Genomic DNA, 14548 nt, shown 5'->3' on the forward strand with positions numbered 1-14548 from the left:
GAAAAAGAAAATGCTTTTGATTACATATTAAAAGTAAATGACAAATAAACATGAACCTGGCAATAAGCTTGTCACTAATATGATGACGATGGAGAAAAGCAACCTTTTGCTATATAACTTAATACGAGATTTAATTTTCGACCCTACAGTCGTTAACACAAACCTTAAGATATCTGGCTTATCATTTTAACAAAATTGTATACTGCAGTCAAAAAGCAGTTCTAATCAAATTTAATTAATAGGATCTCCCACAAGATTACCTACATAAGAATACAGTTTTCGGAAGGACATTTTTTATCTGTTTGTTAAAAACTAACTGTCTTGAACTACCTGGAAAACTCAAATAACCAGAACATTTTTAATTCTAGAAACTACTCCTTTAGGGTAGGGGAATTGACGAACTTGTAAAGGTATTTTACCTTCATGAAGCATAATAGGATTATGACTTGGAAAAAAAAAAAAAAAACACGCTTGTCAAACATTACGATTTAGCACCAATAATGGATAACAGTAACATCAAAAACAATTTTCCTTGGTTTGTATACATGATTAATACTCAATAAGCTGGTTTAATTTTTGTAAAAAACAATTACGTTGGATCTTATTTATTAGTTTTCCCTTACATTTTGAAAAATAAAATTACTAAAACTTGGTTCCTGTCCTAAATGGAATGCCATGCAGTGCACTATTTATAAAATTATGAGATCTTTACATTAAGATATGTGTTAATGGGAACATGATGCAACTTTATTTGAAAACAGATAAACAATGATGATGCAATATGAAAATTTTGTTTTTCATGTGATATACTGAAACTTGTGTACGTTTTGATTACCTAACTAAAAATCTGGTGTGGGGATCACATGACTTGAAGTTGACATTGTAAATTGCAAATTCTGAAACTAAATACCAGTAAATTTTTATGGGAGTCAAACTTCTTATAATTTTATTTTTTCTAAACAAGTATAAAACTGCCAAATAAAAGTATAGGAACTGCAAAACCACATTAAAAGATAAATTTCATTATTTGTTATTATTATTTTTTTAGTTGACATTGCCAAAATATGAATATTTTTATCATTTAAAACACTTCTGTAATTGGAAGTATATGACTCTGACCAACAATTGCAAAAATAAAGGCCAAGTAAAATAATGGATATATATACAGTCAAAAGTCGTTAATCCGGACTCGTCGGGACTTCGGCGATTCCAAATTATAGATCATCAGTTTAAATCTGGTAAGATGGCATGCAGAAATTATAAAATAAAAAATATGAAACCGTAATTTATGAAATAAAGAACAATTATGATCTAAAGGGTATCAAAATTTACAAAAAAAAAAGCTTAATATTTATTTGTTTACTTTATTAAACATTTCTTTCAATGTAAGTTGTTTAAGTTGCTTCGTTTTTTATGCGTTAATACATTCTCTTTAATTCTACAAACAGACATAATTTCTTGTTCAGTTACAAAGTTCCGCTGTTGAAGTCCTATAATTGCTGTGTCGAGAAGGCCGACTAATTTGAATTTGTCAAACGAAATTTTTTCGTTTTCAATAACATCTGTCACTTTCTTCGCTATCGGAAGCGAATTATAATGACGAGGAATTTGATTTAAATCATATCAAAGACGGAGTACATCGAGATGAAATACTACATTTAGTAAGGAATTATAAGCCAAATAAAAAAAAAATCTGCCCTGAAGATAAGGATAGTGCCGACAGATCAACTTCCAATTCATTGCGTGCCACGGCGTTAAAGATAAACAAAGGATATGCCTTTATCCATTTTTTGCAGCAATTCCACTTTTTGTTTAATGGACTTAGAAACATACTTTCGCTTTGCAGATCCTTTACATATTAGTAAATATATATCATAAATTCTATTTGACATAATCGAGAGTTCAAGCTTACTTTTATAAAATTGCTCTAACAGTCTGCAAAAAATAATAAGCCGAATCCAATTCGAAGATTAGGGAACAACGCAATCTGCAACATTAACTGAATTAGATAATTTTAACTTAGCTTATACCATCCGTTATACATTAAACACGCATTCGTAAATGTATTTTGCGCACACGCAGATTTGCAGCCGTAAAGGTCTTACGTGTTGACGCATGCGCAGAAAGTTTGTAGCTTTGAGGTCCGGATTATAGATCATTCCAGATTATGGGTGTCCGAATTAACGACTTATGTTTGATATTGCCCATCACAATAAAAAAAAGAAGTGCACAACTAGATGTTATAACAGTTTCATATACAAACTTTGAACAACTAGATGTTATAACAGTTTCATATACAAACTTTGAACATTCTATGGCTAATAGTTTTTTAGTTATGTGAAATACACACATACGTACCTACAGAAATTATGAAAAAACTCCTTGTGATTCCATTTTAACTCCATTTTGGTAAAATGTCCTTCATTCTATTTGTAAACACAGATGTCATGAAAAAAAAATAATTCAAATGGATTCGGGAAACGTGAAAATGGATATTTCCATTGAAATATGATATTTGACGTTTTTCACAATTAGACTTCTTTACCTCGTATATGGAAGTAAAAATTAAACAATTCTTTCAAATTTCAGTAAGAATGACAGCCGCAGGTTTGGCAAGATCTCTACAAATTTTCATAGACAATGAAATTTCATAATCAGATAAGATGTCTCAGGTACTTAAAGTTAATGAAAATGTGTCAGCTTTTAGGTTTAAAATGCATTTTTTCTTTGAAATTTTACAAAATAGTAAATGCAAACTTTTGATAGTCAAACTGATAATGAATAAGATGATGTTTTTATAATTTTACACTAAAATTTTCCTCCACTTATTTGGCTTTTCTACCATGAACTACATGTTTACATGCTCAAGGGTAGAGTAGACTTTAAGGTACCCCTTGTATTATGGTGAAGTTGTTGTTTGATTTATCGCCAAGTTGTTGTTTCATTTATGGTAGCCTGAGTATTTGAATGTTATGGAAACCCTATTGTGACGTAATCGGGTGCATGATTCTGGGAAATTTTGAATCATGGGATGTTTTGTAAGCATTTTTGTGGTGTGTGTTAAAACCGTTTAGTTGGATTTGAATGGGTTTGTAGGAAGAAAGGCTCAGATAGTCACTATGTGAAGCATTCGATCAGAAAGAGTACCTGGTTTGAAAAAAGTCATTTGAGTATGATTGATATTTTGATTTTTACGTGACTCTGGGTGTACGAAGCGAACTCGAAAATCATGGTAAGTGAATATTTGCTTTTGGTAGTGCTTAAATGCAGAACATGTTTTTCGTTTTTTATGTTATTTTATTGTTTGGTTGTTTGGTCCTTTGACTTTTTAAGTGAAAATATATTGATGTGTACATGGACAAAGTAAAGGGAGTGCGCAATGCAAATTTGTGCAATTCTGGGATTTTTTTTAAGTGAAAATAGGTCGACGTGTACATGGATAAAGTTAAAAGAGTGCACAATGCCATTTTTGTGCGCTTTTTTTTTTTTTTTAAGTGAAAATGGTTCGACGTGTACATGGATAGTCAAAGGAGTGCGCAATGCTATTTTTTTGCAATTCGGAGTTTTTTTTTCTTTAAGTGAAAATAAGTTGATGTGTACATGGATACCAAGTTTGTGCAATTGTTTGTTTTGTTATTTTGGCTTTGTGTAGCGGCGATTTTTAGCTCAAAAATCGCCGCTTCGCAAGCCAAAATAACAAGTCAAAGAATTGCACAAAATCGGTATCCATGTACCACCAAAAATCGCCTAGGGGTACCCTAAACTATACTTTTACCCATGCTCAAGTATTTGGAATTTTCTGTGTATCCTGCTTTTGACATTTCAAAAGTTTTCCAGATAATTCAGCTTTTACTATCAAAAATGATTAAGTATAATTTATATATAGTATACATATTTAAGCAAATCTGGAATATTCATTACAGGTTTTCCTAAAAAAATAGACAAACTGCAACAATATATCACTCTGTCTTTTTTTTTTTTTATAACAAACAACACAAGTTATATACTTTATTACAAGTTCCATTTAATTAGTGAGATGAATATTTATTTAGAAACAAAACGGCTTAACATTTTATCTATCGATAATAATTTTGGCACGTTTATTTGATTACATCAAAGCACACTTGGGCTATCTGCCCATGGGAAGGGATTCCATGGAGAACTTTCTAAAGGAAACTCGCTTGTACCTAGGTTATACATAGGTAAAACTACTAAATGCTCATGCAGCCAGTCCGTTCGCCTGGAATCAAACCCAGGTCGAACCATCAGTGTTCAGGGACTTTATTGCTCAGCCACTGGTGGTCACATCAATAATTTTTTATCATTCATAAAAGATTTTTATAAAATTCAAAAATAATTTGCCATAATAACAGGCCAAACTTTATATATGAAATGAGAATTTGCATTTTTACAGTCATAAAGAATATACATTCATCATCAATTTCAGAAAAAAGATTTAATTTTTATTGCAAAATAAAACACCACATATTCATAACCAACATATGTTAATAAGAAATCAATCACTAAAGTTATGCACAGTTCTGTGAATCAGAAATATAAATGACTTTTGCAGATGATAGAGTAATTTTAAAATGACTTTGGTATGTTTATGATGGAGTAACTTGCATTTTTATGCCCTTGAAAAGTTCAACTAAATTTGTTATTATTGGTAAAGATGGATTTGTTTATTTTTTAAAAATTCTAACTTTATTTCAAGAATCATTATTTACTGAAGTAATAACTCACAAAAACTTTTGCATTCAAAAAGAATGTATACCAAAGTATCACTGCATAAGTAAAGGTATTGGAGGAACACATAAAAAGTTATATAACTTTTAAACAACTGATTTCTTTACATTTAAAAATAACAAAATATGGGTATTTGCATCAAACACTTCTGTAACTGGAAATATATGGCTATAACCAATGGTTGTGAAAATAAAAGCAAGGTAAGGACTTTTGTGTACACAGTGTATATTGTTTAAATAATGAGTACAATATTTTGTATTGCTTTAGAATTTGCATTTCTCTGAGCACTCAAGAAGTTCTTATTATTGCTTGCATTTGTAAGTATAATACATTTTGGATCAGCAGAATCATCTCTGAAAGTTACGAATACATTTCTTCAGGAAAGATGAGCATCATTTTCTGAATATTAAATAAAAAAAAAAAATAAATAAAAAAAAGACTTTTGTAGATAATAAAATAAAGAGCTGTGATTTGCTGGAATAGCAACACCAATATGATATTCTAATGACTGGTTTGAAAACTGTGCTAGTAGAACATTTAAAATGGAGTAGCTTATATTTTTGTGCTTTTAAAAAATTTTAATAAAACTGTTATTAAGGATGTATTTGTTTATTTTAGAAGTACCTAGTTCTTCTTTCAAGAATCATTACTAAGTAATAATAAAATGTGGGAAGCACAGAAATATGGAATGATGAAGTAAAGTTTACTTAAGTACTAGGATAAAAACTTAGTAATGTTTCAGAATAGTATATGGTCTTTGAAGAATACCAACTAATAAGCTATTGGTAAATAAAATGTTAATTTCAGTACTATCTAATGATAAATAAAAGCTTTTTTTTTAATGCTTTAAACATAGAGCACACAATTTTCTAACGCTAATAATTAATTGTAAGCATAAGATTACATAATATGCACAAAAATTATACAGCCCAATTATTTTTGCTGTTTCAATCCATCACCTTATGCCATATATTAGATATTCCTTATTTTAAAAATACAAAATGTCAACGACTTCATTCTACTTAGTTATACATACCAAAAAACTATGAAGATCTGCATTTGTAAAACTGTAAAGAAGAATATCTCCTGTCAAAGTCCCCATTGCTATAAGCTGAAGATCAGCAAGGGATGACTGCACACCATTCCTTTTAGGTTTCTTAGATTTTTTCGGTAAATGCTACATATGAAAAAAAAAAAAAAAAAAAAATATGATAAATAAAACAGATTCTAACAATTTTTCATATAATTATAAGACATAATCCGCAAGCTTCTTAACAAATACACACAGTACAAAATCTGAAATTTGGGTATTTAACATCCTGAATGATCTTTCAGTGAAAGTGAAATGTCACTTCAGATACCTGCTGGCTAGGGAATCACACCATGGTCAATAACATCGACTGATGCTGTATTGATGTTAGCCACAAACCCATTTTTTATTGATTGTGGAGGAGTAGCATTTTTCTATCTTACTGATGAGCTGCAGTGATAAAGTGCAGAGACAACCACATGTCTCAAATGAACATATAAAACAACCTTGAAATAACATTATTGAACAGAACTTTCTGGTAGATCTTATATATAGCAGGAACTTTTTATTTACTTCCTTAATTTGAAGAAATCTGCAGCTGAGGTGCATAAATTGCTTGTAGAAACATATGGTGAGGCTGCCTCAAGTGAGAGAAGTTGTCCTGATTGGTTTCAAAATTTTAAGAACAATGAATTTGATGTTGATGACAGAGAATGGAGTGGAAGGATGAAAGTGCATGAAGATGTGGAACAAAAAGCATTACTGGATGAAGCATCATGCCAAACACAAGTAGAACTTGCTCTTGCATTAAGAATGACTCAGCAAACAATTACACATTGTTTAAAAATAACTGGAAATGATTCAAAAGCAAAGAAATTGGGTTCTGCATGAACTGAAGCCAAGAAACATTGAACATCGATTTTTTACGCATGAAATACTGCTTGCCAGGCACAAGCAAAAAGAGTTTTTTTACATCATATAGTCACTGGTGATGAAAAACGGATCCACTATGACACCCCAAAGAAGAAATCATCAGGATCACCTGGACATGCTTCAACATCAACAGCCAAGCCGAATATTGATGGAAAAAAATCATGTTGTGTAGATGATGGAATCAACTATGTATTATGATTTGCTCAAACCAAACGAAACTATTAAAGGAGTTTCTTCAGAACACAGTTGATGAGATTGAGCCAAGCACTCAATGAAAAATACATCCACTACTACCAGACAAAACCTACTGAGAAACACTCAAATGAGAAGTCCCCCCTCTTCCGCTGTATTCACCAGACACTGCTCCCTCTGATTATTACTTGTTACAATTGATGATGCATGGCCTGTCTCAACAGCACTTCACTCATATAAAGATAACAAACTGGGTTGATTTGCAGATAGCCTCGAAAGATGAAGCGTTCTCTCGATGTGGCATCTGTATGCTGCCAGAAAGATGGAAAGTAGTGGCTAGTGATGGGCAACACTTTGAATAAAGCGTTACATGCCATGCTTTCATAATAAATGCCTAATTATTTATTAAAAAAATGCAAAGACTTATTTGTACTCTTGATAATATACGTTTCATTTCTCCTACATTACAGTATTAAGACTACAAAGCTATAAATGTGTTGATCATGCTTCATTTTAAAACACAATATAGCCAAATTAAACATTGCAATTTTAATGCAAATGTTTATACTCAGTTTTACAGTCTAGCATTAAACAAAATTCCTCTGTTTTCAATCTTTATAACAAATTACTAGATTAAATTACCTTTTTACATTTACTAATACAGACATATTTTATTGTTTAAAAATTATAAAATATAAACAAGAAAAAAGTTAAAACATTATAAGAATATTATTGTGCATATCTTTAACTAGGTTTATTGGCCATGTTTAGTTATGTTTCTTATTTCAAACATGCAAAATTTCCCTTGACAATGTTCTTGTCACAATGTTAATTTAATTATTAATATACCACCTTGCTCAGTATAGTGGTTAATAAAGCCAATATATCACTATGCCAATTCTAATCCTAAATAAAGCATGGATTATTATAAAAATACTGTCTTTGTGGCATATTTAAAATATATGTCTTTGTGGTAAATTGAAAGTTCTCTCTAGAGATGTCAGTAAGTAAAGAGGATTATATCTTCTAACTATTCTCTGTCAAAATTTAAATAGAATGGGGAAAAGTTGTGTCATCTGGTGTCCAAGGTTTTGCACAAAAACAATCCATGTTTTCTTCTTGATCACAATGAATTTCACAGAACCTAATCTGATTCGGATCAGCGTACAACTAAACAAACATTAAATGACAGAGTTTGGATAAGAAACTTTATTCTGTGGTATACCTCATATGACACCACACATCTGAATTCTTACTTTTTAATCTATTTTACTATGATAGCTGTAATTTTGACTTACTTTTTTCACATCTTGTTCATATTTACTAACTTTCATCTTATTCTTCATATATCAACCTCACTTTTAATTTTTCATATCCCTTTATATACACATTACATTTTCTTATATCCTTTATATTATATCATTTAAAAAAAGTACATCAACCTAATGTTTAAAATTAAACAAAGTTTAGCCTTAGACTGGCATTGATTTCATATAAAAATAATGAGCATTTCTGAAAGAACTTGCAACATTTCCTTTTCTTCAGAAAGCTGCTCGATGAAGAAACGAAACATACAAAGGGTGCTTACACACATTTAGACAATCCTGATAAAGAATTTTAAAAAAGTAAATGGTTTGGAATAAAAATTTCTGGCAACAGCTTATTTTTTTAAATCAGAAATAGCATCTGCTACTTTTAAATTTGTTCTCTTCCAAAATGTTGCCTGTAAGCAAGCTATGGATTGAAGGATAAGTTTCTGCACTTTCTGAATAGAAATATTCCTATATCCATAATTTAAAAACATTGTTAAATGTGTGGTATTAAAATTTCTTAAATGCAAAATAAGCATTGTTATTGATCAGAAATAGAAAAATCATCAATCATTACTTCTACATGTTAAAGGAGGCTCCAAACGAATACCTCAAAAAAGTACATACTGTTTCTAATGTTAAATCATTGGTGACAAGAAAATCTGCCAGTGCAGAAAACAGCTGCAAAATCTAAATGCATTTGCAGCAACAATAAATAAAATAATAAATTAAGATTTACAACTTTTAAAAGTTAAAAATCATAAGGTTCAGCTTCTGTTGAGGCAGGTTGCTCAATGCAGAATAATTTGTAGAACCCTGTATGAAAACTATTTAGCTGCAGATAAATGGAAATATATTATGATCCTTTATGAAGTATGGGTTTACCTAATGACCGCAACATAAAAGAGTCTATATTTATTATCAAAAAAAAGAAAAAAGTGTACAGACCTTATTCCAGCAATATAAAGAAAATTTCAAAACCTTGTCTATATACCAGCAATATAAAGAAAATTTCAAAATCTGTCCTAGGATTCTTTTACAGTGGGCACTTAAAAATAGAAGGGTGCGAAAAAATGTTAAAAATCACTCAACAACATACTATCAAGAGAAAATTTTACTTCCAATATTTAGAGAAGAAATTCCATTTCTTTATCCGAATAACTTTCAGAGAGTGCAACTAGCAACAAGTCAGACTTCTAAAAGTACCACTGCATTCCTTGAAAAAATTAATATTGATGCAAGTAAAGTCCCCTGACGTTTCAACTATAAACTATTGTGCCTTGCAAAGAATTCTTTCTGGGCTGAACTATGACTTTTTGTTAGGCTATCCAATTTTACTTGAAGTTTTGTTTAAATCACTATGACTACAAACTTAAAGCATGTAATTGTTCCAATTTATTACTGTTTTGTTGGCCAGATTAATCTGAACATATTGTGTCTATTAATACAAACTTTTTTTATGATAAGGTCCCACAACATTGAAATATTTTATTGCTTGCTGTTCTACAGAAGGGAAGTTCCAAAATTTACTTTTATTGCCCCCCCCAAAATGTAAGAAAAGGATATAGCAATAAAACTTAATTTATAAAACAAAAGATGGCTGTCTTACAGCAGAATTTAAGGGTGGTAAAAATTTTAGAATTTAGAGAAGTAATGAACATCAAAATTTATAGATGGTAAAATTTTTAGAATATAGCTGAGGCACTGAATAGGAGAATTTAGGGACAACAAAATTTTCAGAATTTAAGGAAGGATGGGGCAGCAAATTTAAGATCCACAAAAATTACAAAGGGTAGCAAAATATCAAGTGGTGGCTTTGCACTAATCCATAACTGGGGCTATATTACGATGCTTGGCAACAGCTCCACAGTCGTCGGTTTGTGTGTGATTATGGCAAAGCCTCGAGCGCTATCTGGAAAGATATAAAGGAAGAGATGCCTTCATGGAGGACTTTCTAAGGGAAACTGGCTCATATACACGTTAAACATGGGGAAAACCACGAAAACGCCCATCCAGCCAGCCCGTTTGTGGGATTCGAACCTCGTACCGAACTACCAGCGTTCAACAACTTTACCACTCCACAGTCGTCGGGATAATAAGTAAGTACCCACAAAGTTAATTTAGTTTAATCATAAATATTTAATGTAATATTATATCATGTGAGCAAATAAGTGATCCTCAAACCATGTTAAAAAAAGAAAAAACAAATCATAAAATATGGCTTTATATTTAAAGTGATGGCCTTTTAGATATAAAACGTATGAAAGATTTTTAAATAAAATTAAATGTATAGACATGATAAGTGGTCACAAATTGATGAATTTGTATCAAATCATTTAGTAAGCTATAAAGTCAAAATGCTGGCAAAAGATAAGATATCCAATATATTTCAATTTTAACTCTGGTATGTCCCTTGAAGATATGATCTATTTTAAAGAAAACACACTTTTATTAGGCATTTCCTGTTCAGATATTTAAAAAAGTACAAGAAAAGCTGAATATTTTCTGAAAATCAACTATTAACAACTAAAAAAAAAAAAAAAAAATTCAAAGAGTAAGCACTGAAAATTTTTCCTTTCATTTAACGGAAACAAACATGAACTGAGCTTGACATATCTAGCATTATGCACTAAACATAACTAACGATAAACACTACAATATCATGCACACTCCAAAAACCACGTGCTACGTTTCAAATACAAATTGGTAGAATTTTTATTGCATTAAACACATCTGAAAAAAAAATTCACAGCGTTTAGTTACTTCCCATAAAACTTTTATTAAATGACACGTAAGTGTTTTACATAAATAACAACTTACAGCATTTTGTTTACATGGGCCCCATGAAAGCGACGAACACGTTGCCGATAAATGTGAACTCGGTGTATATTCTTGTTTTAAAATATTTGTAGATGTTTCCCATATTTTTAAGCAACCATCTGGGCTCGAATATGCAAAATACTGTCCATCAGATGAAAAATTAGTTAAGTTCCGGTAAAAAGACATTTTACAAGCTTTGATTAAAAAATATATCGCATTGTTGTTATTACTTCTATTGCCAGATGTGAAAACAAAACACTTTCGGCAGCCATAATTACTGAGAAGAACGAAGAAAATAAAATAGATTCCTCTGTAAGGCCTCTCATAACATCACAATTTTTAATTACTTATTTCTAGGATGATCATCGTAAGTAAATGTCTTATTTCAAGCCGTACGTTAAAATAAAGATAATGCACTGCTTTCTTTTTAAATTTTAAGCTCATGCTTTCATTTAAATTTTAAGAATGTCCTGCTGAATGATGATCAAAAAGTTGTCTACCGTTGAAGGTGCTGATGAAAAATTTAATTTAAATTTATATTATTATGCTCTGATACCTTAGATATAATATTTATTATTCACTTGTTTACTTCTGTTTGAACTTCAATAATTCACATAATATCAAAAGGCCAATAGCCATTCTAAATATCCAAACAATTACGTAAAATATGCATGTATACGTTGTATTAAGTTATTACGTACTTTTCTGTATGTTATTATATGCTTTATGATATGTATTTATGGCACTAGTCCGTTACGATTGCGCAACAACTAACGCTGATGGCTTACGGAAGTTAGTGGGTGACACGTGATCGGTGGCAACGATAAGTCATAAAATACTTGTTTGGGTTACTATAATTGGCTTTTAAATTCATTATCTCTAAAATACGGGAAATACAATGAAAAATGGAAAATAAAATAACCTGGAACATTACTTCCTATCCCCGTAGGTTAAAACATCTCCGAGCCATTACTTCTGTCGCCTTAACTATAAAATTTTCTTGCTGTTTGATATCGTGGACCCCAGTGACACTATTGTCAACATAAAACGAATGCTTTAATTTTTGGGTCACATCGTCAAACTCGGCAGGGGAATTATCCAAGAGATGCTCTATCGACGCAGAGAGTTAGAACGGAGACGAACAAACGCCGAACACCACTCTGCAGTGTCTGTAAATCATAGGTTCTTCAAGAGTTGGAAGAAAAAACCTCAAATAATCTCTATGTTCTGGGAAAATATTCAGCTGAAGAAATGCTTTCTCTATATCCGATGATAAACCAACGGAATACAATGTAAACCTGTCATTTATATGAGGTATGAGTTCAATTAAATTTGGCTTTCTATTTAAACAATCATTTAGGGATGGCTGATTTCTCTCTCGGGCTGAAGCGTCGAACACCGTCCTTACCTTCATTGCCTGGCTAGTTTGCTTTATAACAGGTCTATGGGGCAAATAATAAATCAAATTATCAATTTCAGTTTCAGGAACGTTTTCTATTACTTTTAGGTCTTTTCATTGCTTAAAAACTACCTTGTAGTCATCCTCATTAATTCGGTGACACATTCTTTGATGCCTTTTAAAAGTCATAGACTTATTGTTAGGTAACAGAATTTCAGATTTAAAGGGTAGTGGCAATTCATATCGGCCATCAGGAAGAGCATTTAAATTCTCTTTAAATTGCTTAACGGTGTCAGAGTGAGTAAGTTTACGTTTAACATCTTCAGTTGGGTCTGTTATGCCAATGGCATCTAAATTCCAGAGTTCGGTTACGCTAAGATTAGCCCAATGCAACGAAATTACATTATAGCACAAATTATTTTCTAGTAATGTTGGAATAGTAGCTGAAGTAGGTTTTTTAGATAAGCTGTTTACTTTACCAATCACAGTGTGTCCGAATTTAGTCTCAACTACAGTTACACCAGAGTTCAGTTTCAGAGAGCTGCCAGTAATAATGTCCCCAATGGCATCTGCTCCTAAAAGCAACTCAATGTCATATTCTTTAGCTTGCAAATCAGACAACGTAATATTTAATTCGTTTAATTCTTTCAGGGTATTGTGATCAACTACTTTTCGAACACATCCACATATTTTGTTTTGAGAAAGTACTTCAAAGTTATGGTCATACGTGCCCTCAAAATGTTTTAAATTAACATCAAACACTAAATGGGAATAAGGGGCTCTAAAGACATTTTGTGAGCAGAAAAACATTCGACAGAATTGTGGGATTTCTCACAAAGAATATAACTTAAATTTCGCCTACCTGTATTGTCTTGAACGTTTACCAAAACAGCAGCTCTACAGCAACCAGGAGCATTAGCATGTGGATACGAATGTGCAGAATGTGAAGCTCCTAACCCGGTACGAGCGAGCTTAATCATTTCCTCACTTTGCACTTCGTTTCGAAGGAAACACAAAGGTTTATCCAAAGAACGCGCACTATCTTGCTGTGACGCAATATCTTTCCTTAGTTCTGCAAATCTTTCCTTAGTTCTACCGAGGCTTTCGAGTGCCATAAGATTGCTCTCAAGTAAATTATAAAGTTCAGCTAAATCTCCTTTTATCCTAACAGCAGCATTTTTCATTACTATGGAAAGTAGATCCCGTACATAAATCTGAACCAAAAGTTCATCACTGCCGAAGCGTTCGTTAAGTTGTGCAATCACCTTTGAATAGTTTTCTTTAGTTGGTGGAAATTTTGTTACCAGTCTTTACGCTTTAGAATCTGCTACCAAACATTGTAACAGATATTGAAATTTGTCTTCATCTACAATAGAATCATCTTTGTGAATTTTTTCAAACTGGGACCAAAAGGCAAGAAATTCTTTCGATTCTCCACTAAATTTCCTCAAGTCAAGTTTCGAAAGTTGAATATTTTTTTTTTTTTTTTTTTTTCTCTGTTGCTGTTTCTTCCATAACCGAATTTCCCTTCTTTGCATTTTCTAACAGCGAACAAATTAAGCAGAACTTGTCTCGGTATACTTCTGCTTTCAAAAAATCCTCAGAATATTCTTCTTGAAGGGCATCGTCACTTAGCAACAAATTCGAAACTTCTTGAGTTTTTTCCAAACGTGTGAATTTGTCGAAACAACGTACAACGTCACTTTCTAAGCTTTTGTTTTTAATCTTCTGAGCTATATCGTTGCAGCATACCGTAAATGCTGTTCTCAGCGACTTTCGTTTTGCTTTCAAGGCTCTTATATCCATATTTCATCAAAAAATATCCTGTCGCGGGCGCCAGATTTACTATGTTGCAACTCTCAGGGCTACAACGTGCAGGTTACAAATTAAATAATCACAGCAGGGATTATTAATATAAAGATTTTAATATGGATATCTCACACAAGTTGAAAACGTTACATTACTCTAAGAACTGCATACAGGGAATTTTCCCGCTGAGTTCGCAGTTAAAGAAAAAATAAGAATAATAAAAATAGTTCATTAAAATGCGGCGCTCCTTCTGTCGACGTCGCCCAGCCGTTACGTAATCGTCTGTCTGCAGCAGCCGTCTCCAAC

At 31.8% G+C, this 14548-nt stretch overlaps 1 protein-coding gene across 1 annotated transcript in view; it reads right to left on the reverse strand.

The window, feature by feature from the left end:
• The window catches only part of LOC118194081 (WD repeat-containing protein 43), a 59229-nt gene extending 47940 nt beyond the window's left edge, over positions 1 to 11289 (reverse strand). The window contains exons 1-2 of the mRNA XM_035365275.2: positions 11035 to 11289; positions 5786 to 5926 (exon numbers count right to left, since the gene is read on the reverse strand). Of these exons, the coding sequence (XP_035221166.1) occupies positions 5786 to 5926; positions 11035 to 11220 (327 nt within the window). The 5' untranslated portion in view covers positions 11221 to 11289. The remainder of the gene's footprint in view (positions 1 to 5785; positions 5927 to 11034) is intronic.
• Between the last annotated feature and the right edge of the window lie 3259 nt (positions 11290 to 14548).

Source organism: Stegodyphus dumicola, chromosome 6 (genome assembly GCF_044657685.1).
Source record: "Stegodyphus dumicola isolate Sdum_Otavi_A_Nest chromosome 6, ASM4465768v1".
Taxonomy (NCBI): domain Eukaryota; kingdom Metazoa; phylum Arthropoda; class Arachnida; order Araneae; family Eresidae; genus Stegodyphus; species Stegodyphus dumicola.